The sequence below is a fragment of the Capsella rubella genome, unplaced genomic scaffold, assembly GCF_000375325.1.
Source record: "Capsella rubella cultivar Monte Gargano unplaced genomic scaffold, Caprub1_0 scaffold_5, whole genome shotgun sequence".
In the NCBI taxonomy this organism is placed as follows: Eukaryota; Viridiplantae; Streptophyta; class Magnoliopsida; order Brassicales; family Brassicaceae; genus Capsella; species Capsella rubella.
The window spans coordinates 3,924,003-3,949,209 of record NW_006238919.1 but is presented as its reverse complement, the minus strand read 5'-3'; the positions used below and the strand labels follow the sequence as shown (position 1 = coordinate 3,949,209).

Sequence of the window (25,207 nt, the reverse complement as noted above, 5' to 3'; positions counted from 1 at the left end):
TTCCCTTTTTTTTTTGCCCAAATTTTTTTTCCCAATTCATCATATTGCGAAGCCTCATAAGCCCATCTGTTAATCACACCAATATTTTCCAATATTTTATTCCAAATATCTCAAACAAGGATCTAAAATTATCTCAAATTCACAACACAAAATTAAACTATTTACAAGAAAATTTTAGTTTTATTCAATTATATTTTTGGTAGACTTTTATTTAATAATTAACAATGACATGAAGGTAAATAGAATTTTTATTTGTCCACTTCAGAGAAGAAACGATTGAGTGAAGGCATAACTTGAGGTGGACGAGTCCTCAGATACTTGCGAAGATTGTGTTGTGCATATTTTTCTCCTTCCTCTTCATTTTCTAGAATTCCCATTTTTCTATGATCTTTATTTATTCTGTCAATTTTGTTTTCAAAAAAATAATATATGTTAGTACAAAAAATAATATATCTATAAATTTGATAAACGAAAATTTTTCTGTTAAATTAGTTAATTATGTCATAAATTTAGTTACTAAATTTTTCTATAATGCACCAATAATAAAGATGTAAAGCAGTTGATTAACAATAATTATTTATCCATTTTAGACCAATTATTCAATTCTTTTGAAAGACAATATTACAAAACTGCAATCTTTCATGATAAACTTTAGGTTTTACCCTTTTTATCTATCAAGTAAAAATAATATTTATTACATAAAATAAAAATATTAATTTAGCAAAAATAATAATAACAGTAGAATCGATTCGATTAATATTAACCTGCAGTCAGGGTTGAACAATGCATTCCTTGTGAGTTGAAACACAACCATGGATGTCACAAATCCCATTGCTCCAAGAAGAGGGTAAACCTATTTTTTTAGTTTTCAGTTAAAAAAATTAATATAACCGTACCGTCAAACAAAGATAAATATTCGATTTTTATCCGTTAAAAATAATACTTTAAAAATAACAAGTTCAAATCATTGTCAAAATCGGAAAGTAAATTTTATCTACAAAACTAATTCAGCAAATCAATCTGGTTCTAGCTAGAACAACATGCTAATACAATTGCTTCTTTGTTAAATCTAAGAATCAAAACTAATATTAGTTTTATTTATTTCTCACCTTAATTAGTTAAAAATTATGATTTGATACAAGGTTCTTCAAAAACAATGGAACAAAACAATCGGACCTAGCTAGTACTAAAAGGGTGACCTAATTATTTATTTTTATATTTTTTTTTAACAGGTTATTTATTTATATTTGTTGACAAGAATTATAAAACATACATAGAAATAATTTTAAATTACAATACAAACACGAAATTTTATATAATAATTTTTCCTTACCTCAGGTCTCACCCAACGCCCCATTTCAAGATGATATATCAAACTTGGTTTTACTATCAAACTTGGTTTTACTGCAACCTTTTGAGGTTTTTCTTTTGTATATAATATAGTTTGGTTATGTGTAAGAAATGAGAATCACAATACGTAGATGGTATTATATAGTGTAGAGAGACTTGACATGCTAATAGATAAGCCCTCATCATTGACATTTGAAAACCCACAGACTTGTTCCTGTGGGCTGATCTTGCTAACTAGGACTATTGGTTCAATTTCTAATATCTATCATTAACTTATGAATAATTTTTATTTCATTTTTAGTGCTGTATGAAGTATTTGCTATTTTATAACTGAAACTATTTTTGATATAAACATGTTTCATATACTATGGCTTCTTATGCTGATTTTTTTTAATTAAGTAATAAATCTACTAAAAACAGATATATAAAACGTAAATTATACAGTAGACAACATATTTAGTTTTGAAGATAATTACAAAATTTATAGTGAGATAACCTTAAATTATCAAAATAATTTGATGGAACCTCAAATATTTAATGTTATATATCTACTTACTAGATATTATAAAGTATATTTTTTTTTTGTTGAAAATATGTATTTCTATACATGTTGTTTATATGCTTCCAAAGTTGTGACTTTATACCACTATCTCAAATCTGTGGGTGGTTCAGCCTTGTCAAATTTTCTTTCCTTCTGTTTGACCTTTCATTTTATTCAAAATTTGACTAGGTCAATTAATATTTTCAAAGTTGTGAAATGATACCAGCTTTAGTCTAAACAAACATATCAGCTTAAGGAGATAATTACATGGAGGTTAATAACTAATATGGTTAATTAGCTGCCTTCCTTTATGAGTTTGGTGCTGTTCCTTAAACTCCATGGAATAAAAATCTGACCATGCATCATCACTAGTAGTTTTTTTTTTAGTATAATTTAGGGTAAATCCTCAAGGCAATGGAAGAACTCGAGACTAATCCCTGAAAAAGTTGCCTACGGATTAGATCCTCTCTCCGGTATTAAAAAAACCATCACTAATATTTGGTGAGCTGTGCATCTTATCATGTTAACGCAAATAATTTAGTAAACTTGATCTATATGCTACAGCTTTTGATAACATCGCTTTTTTTCTTTCTACATCCGTGTTTAAGATCAATATAGTCGCATTTGTAAAAGTCAAATTTTTCATATCCTCATGTGATTTCTCTAGGTTATTGTTTTTTTGGGCAGACAACTTATTATATATTTAGTCTTCAACCTAGTCGTTGCGTACAAAGAACAAATGAAACACAAGCTTACACCAAGGATAGAAAGATAGATTTGACAAAACATTAATCTTCGGTGATTGCTCCATAGACGCTCCGAGACAAAGGCTACATCGCAACATGCCATAAACGAGATCATGGTGTGTCAAATACACTTCTGTGAATCCTTCAGGGAAATTAATATAAGTCACTATCAAAAGAATTTGTGATGTTTGAAGAGAGCGTTTTTAGCTTCATAGACTCCCGACACAAACCACTTTGAGAGAGCTAAGTGACATGGAAAGGATCTCTCCACAAGTGTTGGATATGGGCAATAGCCTTTAGGTATTAGTGGACACAAAACATAAGTCCATGGAATAAAAGAGGGCCTTCCTTATGCTTAAAAGCCCATCAAGCTCCCGAGGGCAAAATCGTCATTCGCAAGGGAGACACAAGGAATTTCTAGGTTTCTGTGCCACTATAAATGCATTGAATCATTGCTTGGAACAGGGATCGATCCAGAAGATATTACCCAGAGAATAAGAGAATCGCTGCCTAACGACGACTCTCTTGTGTTTTGTCCTTCTGTTTTGTAGAATTGCGATTGAGCCATCCGCTCTCTCGCGTTTGTCTTTCCATTTCGTATATGTTCTTGGCTCGGCAGTTAGTCTATAACTGTCGTAGCAGGACTTACTCTTGTAACTCCGGATCTCATTTAAACGTTAATAAAGGAATTAGTTTCGTATCGTCCCCAAACTCTCTATTATTGTTATCACCCCCCCCCCCCAACCCCCGTGTACAAACAATTGGCGCCCACCGTGGGGCTATATGAGACACTCCTTCCTTGACGACCCCGAAGATCCAAGAGCTTCCCGAAGAATCCAAAGCAACATGTCTGACGCGAGCTCATCCAGCGACCGAGGAACGGACACCTCCCGACGTCCAGACCCCGGCGCACCTGTCCTGTCTCCAGAGCGTACCCTATGGGGACAACGGCGAGCACGAACGACTCACTTACCACATCCTTCTGGAGCAGCAGCATGCACCGAACCAGCGAACGTCGAGTTGGAGCGCGCCGAACCGGAGACTGCCGAGACAGCAACCGAGGCGCCAAGACGTAGACCGCCGAACCAACGGCCCGAGTTGGAGCGCGTCGAACCAGAGACTGCCGAGACAGCAACCGAGGCGCCAACACGTAGACCGCCAAACCGACGGCCCGAGTTGGAGCGCGCCGAGCCGGAGATTGCCGAGGCTGAAACTGCCGAGCCAGGGCAAAGATTGCCTAATCATCGAGCTGAGCAAGTGCGCGCCGAGCCAGAAAACATGCGACCCGTGCGCATTGCACCCAACGCTGGAACAACCGCCAACCGCGGTACACACCTCGACGACCTAATGCAGACTATACTCGATTGTCTCGACGACCAGGACGTACGAACTTCTGAAAGAATTAACGCGTTAGGAGAGGCAAACGCACTTACAAGGAGCAAGATTGATCGACTTCGGCGTCATAGGCGAAGCTCTCGAGCTCACGGATCTCGCCTGGAAGAAACGTCCCCTCCGCCCAATCTGTTAGCCGAGCGTGATGAGGGACGAAGACGCCAACCGGCGTCGATCGTTGTGGGTTCTCTCGACGAACTCCAGCATGAGCATCGACCAAGCAGTCGGAATCGGGCAAGCGACCGCCTCCTACGCAGCGAGCAGCACCCGACAATCGGGAGACGCCTAACCAGCCGACCTGCTAGCGAGGAAAGTTAGGCCCGTAACCAGGAATTCGTACAACTGCAAGCGCAGGTCAAGAAGCTGTCTTCCAAGGTGCGACATGCCAGCACGGCTCCCGATCTAGAAAAGGTGCTTGAACAAATGCAACTGTCTCCATTTACGACCCGGATCACGGACATACACGTCCATCACATCACTAAAATGAAGATATTTCCTTACGATGGTTTCACCGACCCCCAAGAATTCTTAAGATCAATCCAATTGGCAATCGATCGCGCATACTTCACGCCCGAGCAGATCAACACCAAAAGTTGTTAACTACTCGTAGAGCATCTCACCAGAGCAGCTCTGAACTGGTTCTCTCGCCTCGAGTATAACTCACTCGACAGTTATTACGACCTCACGAAAGCGTTTCTCCAGCACCACATGGTTTTCATGAAGCACGGCGCAACAAATGCCGACCTCTGGACCATGTATCAGAAGTTGTTAGTACGATATCCATAACTCCGGGATATTATGGAAAAGTTCAAAAAAGTTGTTAGTACGATATCCATAGCTGACGACGCGGCTATCGCAGCTCTCAAGAACCCACTGCTTTTCGGCTCAAGATTTCGCGACGACCTCATCATCGCACAGCCTGCTACCCTCGACGACTCGATACGCAAAGCCGGTCGATATATTGAAATCGAGGAAGAGAAGGCAGCAAGAGTGGAGCGACATACCAAGGCCCCCGTCCCAAAATCTAAGGCGCCAGAGACCAAAGTATCAGAAGACTATGTCGAACCACGTCAGCACTATGATCGGGAGTATGCCCGGAATGACAAAACGCGAAAACCCACCACCTTTGCCGTCAACGGCCAAGAGCAAAAACCAAACGGCAATAAGCTTTGGAACAAGCGGTACCGCGACTCGGGCACAGTTAATTCGAAACGTGGGTATTGTGAGTTCCACAAATTCGCTGGCCATTCTACCGAAGAATGCCGATAATTGCAAGCGCTGCTCCTCGAGAAGTTCCGGAATGGAGATTTCGACATTGAAAGAGAACGGCGCCAAGCGTTGTCCCATCGAGAAAACTCATACGTTGGAGATGATTTGCAACACCACCGGCGCGACGGCAAACAAATTGAAGAAGAACCCCGCGCCCCCCAAAATGCTCGGCCCCCACCTCCCCTAAAGCAAAAAAAAAAATTTCCACCAATTGACGACGCGTATGCCGGCCGGCAACGCGTAGATATGATAATGGGCGGTCTCACAACATGCAACGACTCCGTTCGCACAATACGAGCATACCACCGACAAGGTGAAAACAGTCGCAGTTGGCTCACGAGGAGCAGTCCGGAAGTCGAATACTACGACCCAATCACATTCACCGAGGTGGACGCCCTACAAACAGGCCCCAACAATGACCCGCTGGTTGTCGAACTGGCAATTGGAGAAAGTGTGGTCACAAAAATCTTAATCGATACTGGAAGCTCAGTGAACGTTATTTTCAAAGACGTATTGATTCGGATGGGGGTCGATTTGCGTCTTGCCGAGCACAACACACTGCCCTTAACCAGTTATGTGTTCGACGGGGACACAGTTATGACTGCAGGCACGATAATGTTGCCAATCTACGTTGGGGGAACGATGCAATGCTTTAACTTCGCCATTGTCGACAAACCAATCGTGTACAACGTTATTCTTGGAACCCCTTGGTTGCATAGGATGAAAGCCGTACCGTCAACATATCATCAGTGCGTCAAGTTCCCGACGCAGCGAGGAATCTACACTTTGCACGGTGATCCGCTGATTGCGCGAACCTGCTTTATCGTCGAGAGACTGCTCCGTAATGCTTGAGCAAACGCCCAGCGAATGTTTGTCATTTCTGAACCAACTCCGAAAAGGGATGCGAGACAAGCTCCGCACAAAGAACTAATTGACTAGGTTAACATCGACACAACCGATCCAGCGCGCTGCGTAGGAATAGGAGCCGATCTGTCACTCCCGTTAAGAGAAGAACTCGTAAAGTTTCTACAACAAAACTCTGCTAATTTTCCATGGACGCTCGACGACATGCCCGTCATTTATCCAAATGTCACATGTAACGAATTGAACGTTGATCCTACCTATAAACCCATCAAACAAAAGCGAAGGAAGTTGGGTCACGATCGCGCCGCTACAGTAAACGAGGAGGTCCGTAAGCTGCTCGACGCAGATTCTATAATGGAAGTCCGGTATCCCGAATGGCTGAGCAACCCCGTCGTTGTCAATAAGAAAAATGGCAAGTGGCAGGTCTGTGTGGATTTCACGGATCTCAACAAAGCGTGCCCGAAAGACAGTTTTCCCCTTCCATATATTGATCAGCTCGTCGAAACAACCGCTGGAAATGAACTCCTCTCTTTCAAGGATGCGTTTTCTGGTTACAATCAGATCTTTATGCACAAAAACGGCCGGGAAAAGACTGCATTTATCACCAAACAAGGAACCTATTGTTATAAGGTGATGCCACATACCAACGACTGGTGAATCGAATGTTCGCGAGCCAACTCGGCAAAACGATGGAAGTGTACATTGACGTCATGCTCGACAAATCCACAAGATCCGCCGAACACGTCTCACACTTACAACAATGTTTAGAGGTATTGAACAAATACAACATGAAGCTAAACCCCGCTAAATGTACCTTTGGTGTAAAGTCTAGAGAGTTCCTTGGATACCTTGTAACCCAAAGAGGCATCGAAGCAAATCCTACGCAGATCTCCGCGATCATCAGCCTGCCGTCTCCGCGAAACACTCGCGAAGTACAACGTCTCACCGGACGCACCGCAGCACTAAATCGATTCATATCACAGTCAACTGACAAATGCCTTCCGTTCTACCAGTTGCTGCGAAGCAACAAACGGTTCGAGTGGGATGACAAGTGCGAGGAAGCTTTTAAACAACTCAAAGACTATCTTTCATCTCCACCTGTACTCTAGCAGCTAGCGGCGTTCTTGTAAAAGAAGATCGCGGCGAGCAACACCCAATCTTTTACGTTAGTAAGACTTTAGACGGTGCTGAACTTCGCTATCCCACTCCCGAGAAGCTCACGTACGCAGTTGTAATCTTAGCGCGAAAGCTCAGGCCATACTTTCAGTCACACTCCGTAGAAGTCCTCACTAACCAACCGCTGCGGATAATTCTTCAGTCCCCGAGCCAATCCGGTCGGCTCGCAAAGTGGGCTATCGAACTTGGAGAATACGATATAGAGTACAAATACCGAACTTACGCTAAATCTCAGGTCCTCGCCGACTTCCTCGTTGAACTTTCACCAGTCCTCGAGCAAGGGGTATCGCCAAACAAAAAATGGACTTTGTGCGTCGATGGAGCAGCTTCAAAACACGGATCGGGCATCGGAATACACCTGCAGTGTCCAACAGGAGAGTTATTAGAGCAATCGATTCGACTCGCATTCGCAGCTTCGAACAACGAAGCGGAATACGAAGCACTAATCGCCGGCGTCCGACTCGCGGGTATCGGTGTTTCAAGCCTATTTTGACTCCCAGCTCGTCGCCAATCAATTCAGCGGCGACTACACGGCCAAAAACAATCAAATGGACGCATACCTAAAGATCGTACGCGAGCTTTCCAAAACATTTGATCTGTTCGAATTCATCAAGATCCCGCGCAGAGATAACGCACCAGCCGACGCGCTTGCGACCCTAGCCTCCACGTCGGACCCAGATCTTCGACGCGTCATACCCGTCGAGAGCATAGATAAACCAAGCATTGATCTCGCCATGTTAACACCCTTGGATACACCACTTGGAAAATCGGACCTTACGGAATCTACTGTCAAAGTCAGCACACCTACTACTGCGAACGCCACCGCCCTGGTTATCTATCCGGCCTCTGCAAAACTTGTCACACCGGCTGTATATTCGACCTCGGTTAGTCGCGCCACAAGCGCAGACTTGACAAATGTAAACCCAACTTCGACACCAAAAAACACAAGTCTCAGACCAGTTCTCGCAATTACCGACGGCGTGCAACAAGCAATACATGTCCCACAAGCCCCGCGAACCATCCACCCGACGCGGCTATAGCGGCCCCGCCCCCAACTTCTTCGGATTGGCGCACCGAAATAATTCTTTATATCGTTAACGGCATAATGCCCGCTGACAAGTGGGAAGCACGGCGCTTGCGTACACGAAGCGCTCAGTACACAGTTTTAAAAGGTGATCAATTTCGTTATACGGCCTCAGCATTCCTCACCTGCGTCGGCCCTGATGAAACAAACGATATTATGCGCGAGGTTCACGAAGGCGCCGGTGGCAATCATTTTGGCGGCCATGCTCTAGCCTTCCGGATCAGTAAAACTGGCCACTTTTGGATAACTATGAACTCCGATTGTGAAAACTTCGACGCAAAGTGTGAAAAATGTCAACGGCACGCCCCTCTTATCCACGCTCCAACCAAACTTCTCCGGACAGCCTCACAGCCATATCCATTCATGCGTTGGGCAATGGACATCGTCAGTCCCCTACCAGCATCTCGCCAAAAGAAATACATCCTCATCATGACGGATTATTTCACTAAGTGGGTCGAAGCCGAATCTTATGCCCGAATCCAATCGAAAGAAGTACAAATTTTTGTTTGGAAAAATATAATATGTCGGCACGGGCTTCCCTACGAAATCGTCACAGATAACGGTACCCAATTCACTTCGCTGCAGTTCGAAGGATTTTGTTCACGTTGGCGAATTCGTCTAAGCAAGTCCACCCCCAGATATCCGCAAGGAAATGGCCAAGCTGAGGCAACAAATAAAACGATTATAGAGGAATCAAAAAACGCCTTAAAGAGAAGAAAGGGATCTGGGCTGACGAACTAGACGGTGTTTTGTGGTCACATCGCACTTCGCCACGACGATCCACCGGGAGAACCTCTTTTTCACTCGCCTATGGCATGGAAGCGTTCGCACCAGCCGAAGTAGAAATTCCAACACTCCGCCGTTCAATGCTTGTGCACGACCCCGCATTGAACAGCTCAATGTTGCGTGACAGCCTCGATGGCGTCGAGGAAGAGCGAGACAAGGCACTCCTCCGCATCCAAAATTACCAACAAGCCGCAGCAAAATTTTATAACAAGAAAGTCAAGGCCCGTCACTTCGATGAAGGCAATTTAGTTCTCCGCAAGGTCTTCGAGAACACGGCCGAACTCAAAGCTGGCAAACTCGGAGCGCATTGGGAAAGACCCTACCTTATCTCTAAAATCGTCAAACCTGGAGTTTACGAACTCCTAACAATGGACGGCACGCCAGTTCCTCGTTCATGGAACTCCAGTAACCTCAAACGTTACTACTATTAAGCGCCACAACGACACCAAAAAAAAAAAAAAAAAAAGAAGAAGCTCGATCAACCGAGCTCGCAATATGAACTACGCTCGCAATATGAACTACGAATGGCTTGATCCCTTCGCAAGGGTACGTAGGCAGCTTTTAACAAATCACAGCTATAACTTTAAAAAAAAAAAAAAGTGATTCAGCAAGCGATGCTCAACGAGCTCTTTCGGATGAGTCCCCCCCAAAAGATCGACAAGCTCAAACATCGTCTCCCTAGCTATGAGTTCGATTACCAAACGCGTTCCACATGGACGCAGTGGTGAAATAATCCACATCTTTACTTTGTAAAGACAAAGCCGAGCCCAGTCTCGCACACCAGCTAGCAGGCGGCAGGGCCAATAAGCCGAGCTCCGGTTCGCACGCTCTCGTCGACCTCAAGCAGCCAATGGGATAAGCCGGACACCGGAGCCCACCCAATTAGTACGACGAGTCCGCTTCGTCTGCTCCTTCAGCTTAGCGTTCCGAGGAGCACGTAACAGGGTAAGCCGAGAGACGTCTCGCCCCGCTAAATATGTCCCGGAACCAAGCGAAACTGCTAATGATCCCTCGCTCAAAATTAAGCCGAGACCGCCTACATAACCTGTTGCGTCACAACATCGCAAGCAAATCTACGAAAAATATAGCCAACATAGAACAAACAAGCAAACTCTGGAAATTCAACGTTCATCAAGTTCGACCAAACAAACAACAACATATGTTCAAAACCATAAGATCCAACAGAGGATCACGAATACAAACGCCGATCCGACAAACCACAACATGCTAAAATGCCGGACAAAAAACTACATCGCCAAAATAAAGAAAATGCAATAAATACAGCAACACCCTCAGTCGAGATCACCTCCTCCGCCCTCAGCGCCATCTGCTTCCTCTGCACCTTGCCTCTCGGCTGGCGGTGGCATCCTCGAAGAATCCGATATAAACTCCGGGAAGAAGTCAAGATCGCCTTCGAGAATTGCAGGAACTGCGATACCGTCAGCAATAGACTGCCACTTAGCACGATCCGCTGTCAGCTTCCCCATCTTATCTAATGGAGATATGCCTTCAGTGATAAGCTTTTGCAGGCACTTTTGGGTTCCCTTCACTTGACTGAGAATCAGAAGAGGATCCTTTTGGGCTCGAAGACCAACGACGTGCCTACTCAACATGTCGATGCGAGAACGATATTCTACGATCTCTTCTCCAACCTTCCGACGCTCGGCCGCGATCCCCTGCTCACGAGACCTCCTCAACCTAGCCGTCTTGGAGGTAAGCATTCCCTTGGTCTCCTTGAGCTGTTCCGAAAGCATCCCAGACTTTCCTTTCTCCGAACCAAGGTTTCTCAGATGACTCTGGTCAGACCTTTTTACGGTCTCTAATGAGGCCCTAGTCAAGTTAACCTCCCGCATCGCTGCCCTCGACCTCTCCTCATAAAAGCCGACAAGGTGATTCGTCCTGCTTATGTTCTGCCAATGAAATCAAAGTCAAAAATAATACCATCATCAAAAAACAACGCGAAGTACAAGCACGAACCTTGACTTGCTCACAAGCCCAATCTTCGTAGAGCTCCTGCCCGAGAAGAGACCCGACGGAAGGAAGCTGAGGAAAATCACCACGTATTTTGCTGGTAAGACCGGCACACGCAGCTCCGTTGGTGCAAAGCATCTGGTCCCTAACGCTGTAGCTGTAGGAGGAGTGATCAACGCCCTCAGCAGCCGCTCGAATAGGCGCCTCACGAACATCTCCCCGAGGAGCATTCAACGGGCTCCCAGACGAAGGAGGCGCGCTACCACTCGCCGACCTCGAGACTTTCTTCCCAGCACGAGCAGCGTTGACTTCAGCCGATCTGGCTCGACGCGAGTCGCCGGTTGGTTCGACGACGTGAACATCACAGTCGGTACCCGCAGAGTGATAAAGAAGAGGCTCGTCAGCCATCTCCCTCAGCCCAAGCTCAATCTGAGGATCGGTGCATGGCACGTCATCCTCTCCAAACTCATCAGCATAACTCGGGATATGACAGGTACCCATCCAAAGGCAATTCGTCGAACCTATAAAACACAAAAATGTCAAAAGACGAGACAGAAAACGAAAGAGAATGAAAAGATAAAAGACGTGAACCTCACAAGTGCGATAATGCGAGAGAATGGCGGGCCACGACAAAGTTCCTTTCTCTAAGATCTTTCGGAGATCCGGAGAAAATTTCCTCGAACTCCTACGGGGCCCCTTCACCGGAACTGCAAGCACAAAGGGAAAATCAGAAAACAACGTCAAAACACTTCATGATTTCCAAATCACGCGAAATCTACCAGGAGATAAATTCCATTCCACAGAATAAGGAGAAGTAAAGTCACAAATCGTATCTTCGTCAACTTTCAAGTAGAAATACAGTCGACGCCAATCGCGGACCTTGCTCGGCACTTCACCACAAAACTTATGACCAGGCAACGCATTTGCGCTAACTAACCCCGGGTTATCTTTAGCACTTGCCATAACGGTCGCTTACTCGAAAAGATCAACGTCAACAGCGACGCCACAAGAAGCCGCCAAAATCACCAAGGCCACCGCATTGCGAATCGAAGTAACGGTGAGCTGAGAAAGGGCTATGCCACGTCTTGTGCAATAACTTGTGATAAACTCGGGAATAGGAAACCACAACCCGACTTCGGTGAAATAAGGTTCGTATACGCACACGTGGCCATCCGGCGGAGTCCACGGTCGTTCGTAAGATTTTGGTTTCCTAACCTCCACGTCACCCAGAATATCACATGCGTCGAGCATAGCCCTCAACGAGTCAGGAGTGCACAATGATGATCCATGGTCCATCGAGGAAGAATTTGTAGCCCAAACGCCGGATAAAGGTCCGTCCGCGGCATAAAGTCCAAGAACGACTGACCGACGAGAAGCTCCCCTAGAGGCACCCCCGACGGCATTCGGATTGACGAGACGATCCATAGACTTCCCAATGCCATGTCTCGGGACGGGAACGGTCGTTTGAAGAAGGTCATACAGCTCTCCGGAAGACTCGTCCTCGATATCACCCGAAACCTCAGCGAAATCACGCGTCGATAAGACTCAATCCCCCGTGTTGTTGCTGAAACTCCTCTAAGGACGCATTCAAATAGAGAGGATTTCCCCAAGACATGCTTACGAATCGACCCGGGCCTCGCCGAACCGGCTCCAAGCTCTCTCCCGCCAAATCAAGTTCCCTCGGCCGAACCAACGCCACAAACGTCACCTTCTTGTCCCACGGCCGAACAAACACCACAAACGTCACACCCTCGCCAACACTAACGGATCCGCCAAACCGGGTACACGCCGCCAAACCGGTACAAGCCTCCAAACTAACAGGTTTCGCCGAGCCAACTTCACTCCATCAAATCAAGCTCGTCTTCGAGCAAAACCAACGGGTCCGTCGAAATGGTTCTCTGACAAACGAAATCCGCCGAGCCAGCTCCTCTTTGCCGAGCCAAGGACGACGGCCAAACCAGACCCTCTTTCTCGCCGAACCAGAGGCACCGCCAAACAAGAGGCACCGCCGAACCAATGACGCCGGCCGAACGAGCTTTTTCCGCCGAACTAGCTCACGAAACCAAGCAGCTCCGCCGAGCCAGGCCGCCCTGCCGAACTGATCTCCTCCGCCGAATCAAGACAACCGAACCAAGCCTTTGTCCTCGTCGATTTCCCACACAACCAACAAGCACCACCGTCCAAAAAAAACAAAAAAAAGTGAAAAAGATAAGAAAAGAGAGAGGATTTTACCTTTACCAAACAGTGAAAAGTGAGGAAAATGAAGAAAGGAGTAGAAGGTGACATATATATAGTGGGGGACTATCACATTTACTGAGGTAAATAAATCAGACCATATTTCTGCTGCTCAACAAGCTTTCGTGCATCCAAAAACGTGCTGAGTCGTAAAAAATTTCCGAGAATGATACGCTCTTCTCGAAAATTTTGCCAAGTCGTAAACATTTTCCGAGAATGATACGCTCTTCTCGAAAAGTGTGCCAAGTCGTAAAATTTTTCCGAGAATGATACGCTCTTCTCGAAAGTTTTGCCAAGTCGCAATAATTTTCCGAGAATGATACGCTCTTCTCGAAAGTTGTGCCGAGTCGTAAAAATTTTCTGAGAATGATCCGCTCTTCTCGAAAAACGTGTCAAGCCACTATTCGTATCGAGAAAATCCCGATCTCGAGAACGACGACGTCAACACCGTTTTGTGTCAACTAACATACCAATATCGCTAAAGACAAAGCCCGTCAAGCTCAAGCAAGCTCTCGCATATCGGACTAAGGGGGGGGGACTATTGTTGGATATGGGCAATAGCCCTTAGGTATTAGTGGACACAAAACATAAGTCCATGGAATAAAAGAGGGCCTTCCTTATGCTTAAAAGCCCATCAAGCTCCTGAGGGCAAAATCGTCATTCGCAAGAGAGACACAATGAATTTCTAGGTTTCTGTGCCACTATAAATGCATTGAATCATTGCTTGGAACAGGGATCGATTCAGAGGATATTACCCAGATAATAAGAGAATCGCTGCCTAACGACGAGTCTCTTGTGTTTTGTCCTTCTGTTTTGTAGAATTGCGATTGAGCCATCCGCTCCCTCGCGTTTGTCTTTCCATTTCGTATAGGTTCTTGGCTCGGCAGTTAGTCTATAAGTGTCGTAGCAGGACTTACTCTTGTAACCCCGGATCTCATTTAAACGTTAATAAAGGAATTAGTTTCGTATCGTCCCCAAACTCTCGTATTATTGTTATCACCCCCCGTGTACAAACAACAAGGGAGGAGGGTTCACGTGATTTTACCTAAATGATGGAGCAGCTTGATATGTCACTATTCTGCTCGGAATTCGGATGGTGTCCTAAACCAACATAGAGAAACTTGTCTGGCATATGCTTTCACATGAGGGATTAACTTTTATTTTTTTAATTTAATTAAGACTTAAATAGATAAATATTCCTTTATTATAAAATGATTAAATTAAGAGACTCATACTGTTTTTAGACACAATAGATGCTCTAATATCTTTAATTCTTGTATATATATTTTTACCTTGTTGCATCTGTTTACATTTCTCTGCAATCACTAACCAAAAACCCTTATAGCGTTTTTTGTAACAACCACATTTTCTTTTGGTTAACATAGAAACTATAAGATTGGTTCAAATGAGCCGGTCATGAGAAAAATTGTTTACATACTTAACAGAGTGTGGAACAGTACAAACTTTGCGTGCGTGGTAATCCAGTTTTACATTTGCATTTTTTGAGATAAGAGATAAAAAAAACTAGTAAATTTTTCCTTACAGCTTGTTCAAGCCTAATTAATTTGTTTTGTTATAGCACACAAAACAAATTAAAATGTTGTTTTGTGGAATCGAATCGAGACCTCAAATACTACTATATTTTTCTGTGTACTTGTAGCACATTTGTATGATTATTTAGAAACTGAAACTCTAACGTTACAACCATTCAGCAGGAAAGTTACTGCGATGGTGACGATGTGATTATGTGTATAAGCAAGATGGAGTGAAGGAATAAGATGACTTGAAAAAAATTAGAATAATATGTTCATGATTAGTTCTGTTCACAAGAGTAATCTGAAAGTGGTATAACTGAAAAAGTGTCAAAAATTGACTACGTTAGGTGATCGGCTCAAATTTGCCATGAGCTACTCTCTCAATTAAGATATCATTGTAGTACTTAGGGATCGAATTCACAAAGACTCAAAGATTACACAATAAATATTAGGTATTAAAATTAAGCTAAGCGAGCAAGGTTGTAATATTAAAAACAGCAAATTAAAATAAAGATTGGGTTTTAAAACAATATGAGAAAACGCTAGGCTCGGGGATTCTCAGAAAATCAATCAAATTAAATAAATTAATAAATTATGATTCAGATTAAGCACCGTTCTTGAACTCTAATCACTAATGTAAAATCTACCAGCTTTTGCTGCGATGATTATCTAAATTTAAAACTAGAACTCCAAATTTCTTTGCTAAATTCTAAAGTTCTAAACCAGCATTAGCATATAAGTTTGATATGTTCACAAAATCCCTAAACCAAATCTCTTTGCGAATAAGTATTTTGCTCACCCTAGGTTCTTTCAGATAACTAATCACACTCTCATGTCAAATCATCATAATATCTAGACTTTAGGTGATCAATCTAAAACTAGCATTAAGAACAACCTATGGTGAAGAACAATTAAGATGGTGAATCCTAATCTAACAAATCTACCTAACAAGTCATGAAATCTCTAATGAGAATCCCCAACCCTAACAAAGAAGACTACTCATATATCATGTAAGAAGCAAACATCATGAACTGAATAATATAGATTAAGAAACTGAATAGAGAAACAAAGGAGTATTGAAATCTTCTCTTTACAGGGAATTCTGATCTCTCTCTCTCCAAAAACTCTCAATGTTTTGCAATAGAATAAAGCATAAATCTTAAAAAAACCCTAAAAACTCAATCTATAAGTCTAAACCACGAACTGGGTTTAATTGCAAATAAGGAAAACTTCTGGGCCGAATATGCAAATCTTCATAACTGCCAAAAGATGCGAAATTCAATTGCCGTCAGATATTGGTGTCGATCGACACTCATACCAAATATGCTCTTCGAGTGCGTTCCTACGGCACATCTTCTCCAAATGCTCCCAAATGCTCCCAAATGCTCCCAAATGCTCCAAAAAGCTCCAATCCATGCTAAATAGCTCTTAATCATGAAATGACTCAAAAAGACTCTAAAAAGTATAGAAAGACTCGATAAAAAGCATTTATATCATTGTTAAAAGCCGTAAATACCATGATATATCATTAGGAATATATAAGAAAAGAACTTGTAGAAAAAATATTTTGAAAATTTTCTACATTCGGAAATAAAACTAAAAATTGATGTTCAGCAATTATTATCTTTCACCGTAAACGCTAACCCTAAACCTTAAAACACGTGTTCATTTATTTGTTCAATATTATTTAGAGAAATTAAGTATATTATAATTGATAAGTATTTCTAGTACTAAAGAAACCAAAATAACAATAACTACTACAGTTAAAATCAAATAGGAAATTAAAAAAAAATGTAAAAATGAAAAGTCTTACTCAAATATTTATTACTTAAAAAACCAAAACAAAGTTATTATAATGCTCTTATCCATCACAAACCAAGATACTGAAAGTTCCAACCTTAAGAGTCGATAAATCAAACATTGTAACATCAATGAAAAATCATGAAAATGCACTTTTCAAGCATTGTACAGAATAACGTTTACGCGATTCGAAGTGCTCTGCAAGCTATCAGCTCCAAAACGTGCCCACATCCTTTGAGTTTCATTCAACCAAGTTGGCAAGTAAAGTTCAACTCTCTCCAATACATCCCCATGTTCCGGCCAAACAAAATAGGCCAACAAATGACGCTCGATCCAGCTACCACAAAAAGGCCTAACCACCAGGACCTTGAGAGTCCTTCTCAAACACCTGAATGAGATACTTGGTGGCCAAAGTGTCTCTGAGTTGATTGCACCATGTGAAGCCATCTATGAAATATATCATGTGCATCATTAGTATAATACTAAGTAAACGTGAATTTATATAGAGTAGTGTGTCTATTAATATGTTATTTCAATATATTTGTTAACTTACATGGTAAGGTTTTGGAGAAAGGATGTTGACAGTGAGGGTCTCTAAGTTTGGACAATGATCAATAAGGAGTTTGATTCCCATGAACTCATTTGCATGCAGATACGTTTCTAACACCAAATGTTGTGTTTCCACATCACGTAACATATCAACCGGATTGTCACACTCTGGTATCACCTTTCATAAGAGAAAACAAAAACATATAAGCTCATAAGATTTGTCAAGATATGCATATATAATTACAAAATTTAAAACTAATAAGAACAATAAAATGTAAGTATAATACATGAATTTTCATTTTTACAAATATTTAAATTTTTTTAATAACTAAGAAGCATGAAAGTAATTGGAAAAGCGGATGATAAAGTTATGTTTTTTTTTTAATATTTTGACCGAAACTAATATTTTTTAAAAATAAAAAATTTTCAAAATACTTAGAAAATGACATAGTTTTCCTTTTTAAATAAAATATAAAATTTATTCGAAAAATATGTTTTTATAACAAGTGTGGCGGTGATCTTAGCTTTTCTATCAAAGAAAAAATGCTAAAAAGTGAGAATCAAACTTTCGTTAGCGAGTTACGTTATCAGAATAAAACTTTCATTTTTAAATACGATTTTTAAACATGAAATAGTTTTCGCTAATGAGCTTTTAAAAGCTATATATGCAGAATTTATCATATATATTTTGTATAAAGGTTTTATATAGGAATTTGTATAATTTTCAACATTGTATACATATAATACAGTGCGGTTTTCCCACCGTACAACATGCATACAACTATATTTTAGAACACTGCTAAAGAATGATGTAATGTGTCCTAATGTAACATATAGTTTATATTGCAATTGTTAAAAATACATACCTCAAGGAGATACGGGGAAACAGTTAATTTCTTTGAAGATCGAAGATCGTTAAGGAGATGAGAAAGAACTTCTCCAGCTTCGTTTGGATCGAATGGATCTTCATATTCATTTTCCACCCCAAAATTCAAGGACACTTCTTTCAACATCCTATTCACTTTCTCAATATGAATGTTCATGACATTCCCGGAGTACTTGAAGAATTCTACATTGGGTAGGTTAAGCGAACAATGCATGTAAGGGGTAGCAATGCTCTCGAAGATCACTTCTCGGATTTGTCCAGTATGAATCATCTCATCAAGGTCATAACAATAGCTGAGACTAAGACTCTCAAGCAAAGGACACTTTGATAGAATAGATTCTATCGTTTGGAGTCGCAACCAACCAAGGGAGAGCTTTCTTAGCCTTGGGTTTGCGAGCCTAGAGGCGTCAATCTTGCATGCATAAAGCTTCAATACTTCGAGGGTTGGTGCAATGTAAACAAGTTCAGGCAATTCAAAAACGATGTCATCATATTTCCACACATTGAATATGGTTTTCCAAAAAGGGCTTAAGAAATCAAGAACTAACTTCTTCACTCTTCTTGAGATTGCAAACTCAACCAGAGACTTAATCTCTGCCTTGAAGCCCACCGGATTATAGAGACAAATCTCAAAACTCTCTATAACCTGAATGTTTACTCTAGAGATCCATTGGAGCATATAGAGAACAAATGAAACCTTTTTGGCTTGGTAGCCGGAGGCAGATTATTCCTCCACCTCCTTGAGAGAAGACTCGTCTTTACATTATCCTTGAAGGATAAGAAAGAAAGAATCACAACAAGAACTACATCCGGTAATCTTGATATTATGTCGTTTGGGTTAAGTGATGAATCCATTCTTTTTCAAATCTCACCACTTGGAAATATCTGTCATAAATGAAGAGGACAGTTAACAATGGATGTTAAAATGCATGGAAGAAAATTAAGAAACTAGAACTCAGTCCATCAACACAACAAAGGCTTTAAACCTAATTATATTCGGTATAATACATATTTAAACTGGCTTAATTACAATGTTGTTTAACCTAAATCTATTTCCTTTCTCAGTCTACTATATCGTATGTAATTCTTTTATCTTATTAGCTATAACTTAAAGTAGTTATCTAGCTTGGTTACATATACTATTTGCAGACGAATGACCATCTTCCTTAGTTTGGTTTTCGTATTTTTTGCGCTCTTATGACTAAGAGGTTCGGGATCCATGGATTCTTACACCCTCTTCACGATTAGTTCTCTTTATGACTAAGAGTTGGGATCCATGGATCCTTACATCCTCTTAACGATTAGTTATCTTTATGACTAAGAGGTTTGGGATCCATAGATCTGTACATCCTCTTAAGGATTAGTTCTCTTTATTACTAAGAAGGTTTCGGTTTAAAATGGATTTTTGACCTTTGTGTAACTTTTTTTTAAAGCAAAACTTTGTCATCTTTTCACTTCATTTTCTAATATTTTATAAAACCTAAAATCTCAAATCAAAGACTACACATTATTGTAAGAATATTTTGTTTATGTAATCTATACGCAAATCGATAATCTCTTTCCCTATAGTTTCATAAAATGGTGATGTTTTTCTCCATAAAGATTTTAATAAACACATTTTTGCTATGATATTATTTTACACGATATTATAAACACATTTTCATCCATAACAAAGATTTAATAAGTTTTTTTCAAATTTTTGCTATGATATTATTTTACACGATTTCGAAAAAATGATTATTACACATACTGGTAAAAAGAATCATATTTCAAATGAACAATTTTTTTTTTTTTTTTTTTTTGACTTGGAAACCAGGATCACGCACCTGAAACTTATTGTCCACCCACGCTTCTGACTCGTCACAATCTCAAGAGGTTTCGTTTTTTTTGTTCTTCTGAAAATGTGAATTGTTTGTAGATTTGTTAGTATCACAATCCTCCCTCACTTGTTAATCATATATATGAACATGTAGATTCAATGAAATAAGCTAATTTGTAGATTTTTGATGAGTCATATTCAGAATAATATATATTTTGATACATGAAAGGTAAGTAATCTTTTCTTAGCTATTGTCTACTTTTTTTTGCCCAAAAAGAGAAAGATATATTGGTGGTCAAGGAGGGGTTGATTGAGATTTATTTTTTTCTAAAAAAAATGAAATATTATTACTATATAGTTTAACATTTAGTGAATCTATATATTTTGTAAATACTACCAAACTTTTGAGGATTGATGACAATCACTGATAAAATAAAAATAATATGTCAAGTTATCTTTTATATAAAGATTGATTTAAAAGTTTGTTATTAATGTGATTGCGACACATGTTAAGTTAGCTATTTAAGATTTCGACACATTAAAATATTTTTTATTTTTATTTTTGTGATAAAAAGAACAACTAATAAAATATGAATTTTACATGTGTCGTTGATCAATTATATTTTGACATCAAATTTCTATAATTACTTATCACTGATATTAACCAATAAACAATGAATTTTGAAGTTCAAAGTAACAATATAAGGGATTTAAAACTAATTTAAATGGATATCTAGTATTTATCGTTGTAATTTAAAAAATTTTATCCGAAGTGAAAACGAAAATAACTTGGAAAAGTAATGAACTTATAAGAATTTATTTAAGATAACTTGATAAGAATACTAGTATAGTATACTCAAAGCCTCAAAAAATTTTAATTAAAAATAGAATGATGTTTATGAAAAAGCATAGTGGACTAACCTCGACTTATTATTATTATTTTTTTAATTTCTATAATATGTTTTAAAAAAAGATAAAGAACAAAAAAAAATTCAAGGCAAAAATTTCTCAAAAACATAAAAAATAAAAATTTTATTCTCTTCAAAATTTGTAAAAACTTTCAATATGTAAATTCCCGATTTTCTAAGAAACCCATCATATAAAGATGGATTAATAAGAAATATTAAAAAATATAATATCATTTTCAAAAGAAATAAACAAATAAAATTGTCTCGCGGAATACGGCCGGTTATATCCTAGTGTCGATAATAAAGATTCGCTGAAACATAATTGAGTTATTCTTTTTTTTTGTCTTCAGTGATTACAATACATCATGTCTTGCTTATCAGTTATAACACATAGGGTGTATTAACAGATGATAAACAAAATAAGGAAACTAAATCTACAATACTGATCTATATCATATTTTAGATAGTACAAAGAATGATGCTTATTAACACACTCACATTAACTCACAATTGTAATGTTAAACATCACAAAACATGTCAAGAAGAGTATATATATGTAATCCCAAACTTAGTCCTGCCCGGTCTCTGAAGTATGAACCAGGTCAAAAGCGCGATTTTTGTCGACTGTGAGTGATCCCTTCACATAAGAATCAAGAAAGAAAAGAAAGTGATGAGAAGTATAATAAATGACGAGGTTGCAAGTTTTGGAGTAGCGTTGGGAAGCCATGGATAAGAGTCTGGAGATGGCATGACACAGTTATCACCGTTGAAGTAAATGCGCCTCGGAAACACCCATCCTTTCTCGAATGTGAACTCCAATGGGTTCTTTTGGAAGAGAAGCTCTGATTGTACATTGCCTACTGGACCAGCTTGGCTCAACAAGTCGTTGTAGAACTTGATTCCCCAGAGCATGGCCGTGTCATCTACGATATATGAATCCAAAAGATGGGAACAAGAGAAAGAAATGTAAATGAGAAAATTGGAAAGTAGCAAGCTAAGGACTTACTTATGCGAGCGTAAGGATTAAGAGCTTTGTAGTTAAAGCTGAAAAGCTGAGTAAGATTGTCGAAGTTTGGATGCTGAACGACTAAGTTCCATTGCGAGTAGTTCATATTGTAGTTGAAGTTTGTGATTGCGACTTTCACTCGCCAGTACTCTTTGTAGTTAGTTTTGACATGCCAATGAACTCGGATGGGACACATATGCTTCGTACATTGCAAAAGCGGTTCTAGGCTGTTCTTTCTTGAAGCAGGTACTACCGAAGCTATCTTGGGGCTGTCGCAAGAAATGTATTAGAAAAGAAATTTAAAAACTAACAAAACCAAGATTGAGATATCTATAGATAAGGAACTTACTCGAGACATGAATCAGGTTGAGAACTATTTTGACATCCACAAGAACAAGTTGGGCATGGTACTATAGTTTCATTATAGAAGGATGTGAGTGAGACACAACAAGTCGGAGTCTTCCGTGCTAGAAACTGCGAATAAGTGCACGTAATGTTCCATGTCACTACCAAAGAAAAACAACAAGAAAGGTTTAATTAGAAGTAAGAACATATTACTTATATGGAAGCATTAGATATGCAACACACAAACAAAAGCTAAACTTACACAAGGCCTGAGTCTTTCTTCGTTTATCCGCAGATATAAATTTGCTAGGCCTAACGAGTTGCGCAGGACCACAAGTGTAACCAGGTCCTGGTCCCTTTAAAGTAATGTTCCTAGGCGCTCTAACAGTCGTATTAGTCGTTCCAGATTGGCCAACACTAATCTGAAAAGAAGAAACCGCGGTTGCGGGATCTTGTGCCCACGAGCTAATTACACCGCCTCTACAACAGTTTGATATCTGTTGGGTATAAGGAGTACCAGGTAACAAGTCAACAATAGCCGGAGTTTTCTTGCAGCAATGAGGAATGTTACCCTTGAACTTAGAACAATCTCCTTGTTCTGTTGCTTGTGCACCAACCATACTCCATATCACTTCCTTCTTCCTCCAACTCCATCCCAATTGCCACCCCGGCGCCTCAATGTGACGGTATTGTTGGAAATTGAAGATTGTCACAACAGCCTACACCCCAAAAAATCATATAAATAAACATTTTCCTATAACAATGTGATATAGTATAGTGAAGTTACAAGAGTTCTTACCACATAACCATCAGGAGTCCATGACATAATATCCCATTTTATAGTAATATTTCCATTTGGATCAAGTGCATCATAAGCTTCTGTGTTGACAAGATAAAATCAACTGAGTAAGCTCATAACCACAAAACAGAACCAACCCATATAAAGAACTTATCAATTGGTTAAAGATTAAAACTCGAAAATTTAAAACCCTAAACCATCATCATCATCATCATCACCATCATCATTAAGAGAATTATAATTTTATCAGAGAATGCAAAAGAGACAAAAGTGTAAAGTTCTTGTTTCGGACAGAACAATGAAACCAAACCTGTTGTGGTGAAACTAATCCAAGAACAGAGAAACAAAAGCAAAACAGATAATCTTGACAAGTGAATGTCCATTTTCTCTGATCTCTGAGCGAGCAAACCGTTTCTTTGATCTCTCCCGCCGGCGGAAACTTCTCGAAGATGTGAGAAAGAGAGAGAGAGGAGAGAGAAGAAAGACAGAACAACTGGCTTTAGTTTTAACATTAAAGACTTCGAAGCACTTAAAGCCAAATATTCCTTGTTTTAATCGGTCTTTCATTAGCTTACGTTTTATATAGTTTATAGAAAAATTGAACCAAAAGAAGAAATACATTTACTATTTTTTAAAATAAGCATACGTTACAAATTAAAAGTAATCTTGTGAACAAAAAAAAACTTATATATTATTAATCTTAGCTGGCTTGCAAATAAAATTTCAGAATTTTATTTTAAAACAATTAGAGCCAGTCAAGTTTACACCTAAATAATGTCGGATGATATGATAAATTAATAATAGAAAAATCTTACACTCTTTTAATTATGTAAAAATAAAGAAAATATTATCATGTTTGAAGCTGTGATTTTTGGCTGGTATATTATAATTTTTAGTTTTCGGTCAAATTATAAAATCAGTTTATAAGAAAAAAAAATACAAGAATAAAAGTATAATTTCAAGGGACCAGATAAATCGGATAAACATATAAGCAAGAAACGAAGACTAGACAAAAAACAAATTTATATTTATATATATATTCAGAGTAATAATATTTTGTTTTTGTCAAACTAAGAAAATATATAAAATTTTATTTAGTGGCAAAGTACAGTTGTTTGGAGAAAATGACTGCAATGTTTGTCACATTGCTATGGCCTATGGGTTCATCCGAATCTGGTACCTTTTTTTCTTACGTTTTCATTCGTCTTGCACGGAATAAATTGGACTGATATGTATTTCATGTATGGGTTATTTATATATATCCAACATGAATAACTCACTCAACTATTACCAGTAGCAATAGCTCTATCCAATTTATATCTGAGCAATAATATGCCCACTATGCATTCTTCCTAAATGTATGCTTCCAGTTAGAAATTTCCTGTCGACAATGAGTAATCGACTGACTCATGGATCCAGTATTGATCTTTCTCCACCCTTTGAGAACCGATTCCCTAAAACCTTCTTTATGGGTGTTGCGGTAATAAGGGTGAGGATTGCCATACACAAAAGATAGATAGAAAACTGAATCCATTACTTGAAACTGTAGATTCAGTGAGATGAGAAGACTTAGAAATGAACTAGAACATCAATTGATTTTTTCCATAAAATAACTAAGCCACCACTTTGACCATTTGGAGGAAGTGTTACTGAATGATGAAATCCTAAATTTCTTAGTATCCTCAACAATCGTCTTTCTAATTAAAAAGGAAACTCTATCCAACGTCGGTTATTAAAACAATGCCAAATTCCCTTTACTTAAAAACACCGACGTCTGTTATCGTATATCTTGTACTTTTGTTTAAAGCCTGATAGGTCCAAGTCAGAAAACAATAAGAACTAAGAGACACAAAGGTTTTTCAATGGGTAGTTATGACTACCTCTTTTTGGCTTTTCTGATTATTTATAGTAAAACATTACAAGAATTAGAACTATTGAGTCCTAAGAAGATAAGGAGAGAATAAGAGATAACACCAATCCTAAAACATTATTATCCTAAAGATTGTAAAACCCAAAACCAAAACATAACACCAAAACCGCTTGCTTCTAATCCAAGTAACGAGGATTAGGCCGTTTCGTACGTATGGGCCGATCCGATAATATTGGCCCATTAATACCCTTCCCCCGAAGAATAACCTTGTCCTCA

General features: G+C 39.7%; 5 protein-coding genes across 5 annotated transcripts; 1 reads left to right on the top strand and 4 right to left on the bottom strand.

The window, feature by feature from the left end:
• Nucleotides 1–235: 235 nt before the first annotated feature.
• On the bottom strand, nt 236–849 carry LOC111830747. The gene is made up of 2 exons (XM_023783484.1): nt 765–849; nt 236–399 (listed from the first exon to the last, which is right to left on the bottom strand). Exons 1-2 carry the CDS (start codon nt 830–832, stop codon nt 249–251), a joined length of 219 nt encoding a protein of 72 aa, XP_023639252.1. The 5' UTR covers nt 833–849; the 3' UTR covers nt 236–248.
• A 4,701-nt stretch (nt 850–5,550) lies between these two features.
• On the top strand, nt 5,551–6,150 carry LOC111830467. Its single transcript, XM_023782339.1, has one exon. The coding sequence runs from the start codon at nt 5,551–5,553 to the stop codon at nt 6,148–6,150; it is 600 nt and encodes a 199-aa protein (XP_023638107.1).
• Nucleotides 6,151–10,047: 3,897 nt separating this feature from the next.
• On the bottom strand, nt 10,048–12,142 carry LOC17886794. The gene is made up of 5 exons (XM_006292205.2): nt 11,959–12,142; nt 11,776–11,886; nt 11,186–11,700; nt 10,515–11,118; nt 10,048–10,253 (listed from the first exon to the last, which is right to left on the bottom strand). The coding sequence occupies exons 1-5, from the start codon at nt 12,140–12,142 to the stop codon at nt 10,048–10,050; spliced, it is 1,620 nt and encodes a 539-aa protein (XP_006292267.2).
• A 4,763-nt stretch (nt 12,143–16,905) lies between these two features.
• LOC17886649 (putative F-box protein At3g29830) lies at nt 16,906–19,039 on the bottom strand. Its single transcript, XM_023783489.1, is given in 4 exon segments — nt 16,906–17,196; nt 17,303–17,476; nt 18,165–18,910; nt 18,913–19,039. Coding segments are annotated over 4 exon segments (1,338 nt in total).
• A 2,238-nt stretch (nt 19,040–21,277) lies between these two features.
• LOC17886481 (COBRA-like protein 2) lies at nt 21,278–23,542 on the bottom strand. Its single transcript, XM_006290948.2, has 6 exons — nt 23,372–23,542; nt 23,062–23,141; nt 22,525–22,981; nt 22,267–22,423; nt 21,918–22,186; nt 21,278–21,834 (listed from the first exon to the last, which is right to left on the bottom strand). The coding sequence occupies exons 1-6, from the start codon at nt 23,442–23,444 to the stop codon at nt 21,551–21,553; spliced, it is 1,320 nt and encodes a 439-aa protein (XP_006291010.2). The 5' UTR covers nt 23,445–23,542; the 3' UTR covers nt 21,278–21,550.
• Between the last annotated feature and the right edge of the window lie 1,665 nt (nt 23,543–25,207).

Excerpts from the sequence above, each read along its gene's own strand:
- LOC17886481 (XM_006290948.2), bottom strand. The coding sequence starts at position 23,444 with ATGGACATTCACTTGTCAAGATTATCTGTTTTGCTTTTGTTTCTCTGT. Across the intron at positions 22,982-23,061 it reads GGACTCCTGATGGTTATGTG|GCTGTTGTGACAATCTTCAA; the intron begins GTAAGAACTCTT and ends TTTGGGGTGTAG. Across the intron at positions 22,424-22,524 it reads AAGAAAGACTCAGGCCTTGT|TGACATGGAACATTACGTGC; the intron begins GTAAGTTTAGCT and ends TTTCTTTGGTAG.
- LOC17886794 (XM_006292205.2), bottom strand. The coding sequence starts at position 12,142 with ATGGCAAGTGCTAAAGATAACCCGGGGTTAGTTAGCGCAAATGCGTTG. Across the intron at positions 11,887-11,958 it reads GGAATGGAATTTATCTCCTG|TTCCGGTGAAGGGGCCCCGT; the intron begins GTAGATTTCGCG and ends TTGTGCTTGCAG. Across the intron at positions 11,119-11,185 it reads GGGCTTGTGAGCAAGTCAAG|AACATAAGCAGGACGAATCA; the intron begins GTTCGTGCTTGT and ends TTTCATTGGCAG.
- LOC111830467 (XM_023782339.1), top strand. The coding sequence starts at position 5,551 with ATGGGCGGTCTCACAACATGCAACGACTCCGTTCGCACAATACGAGCA.
- LOC111830747 (XM_023783484.1), bottom strand. The coding sequence starts at position 832 with ATGGGATTTGTGACATCCATGGTTGTGTTTCAACTCACAAGGAATGCA. Across the intron at positions 400-764 it reads TTGTTCAACCCTGACTGCAG|AATAAATAAAGATCATAGAA; the intron begins GTTAATATTAAT and ends CAAAATTGACAG.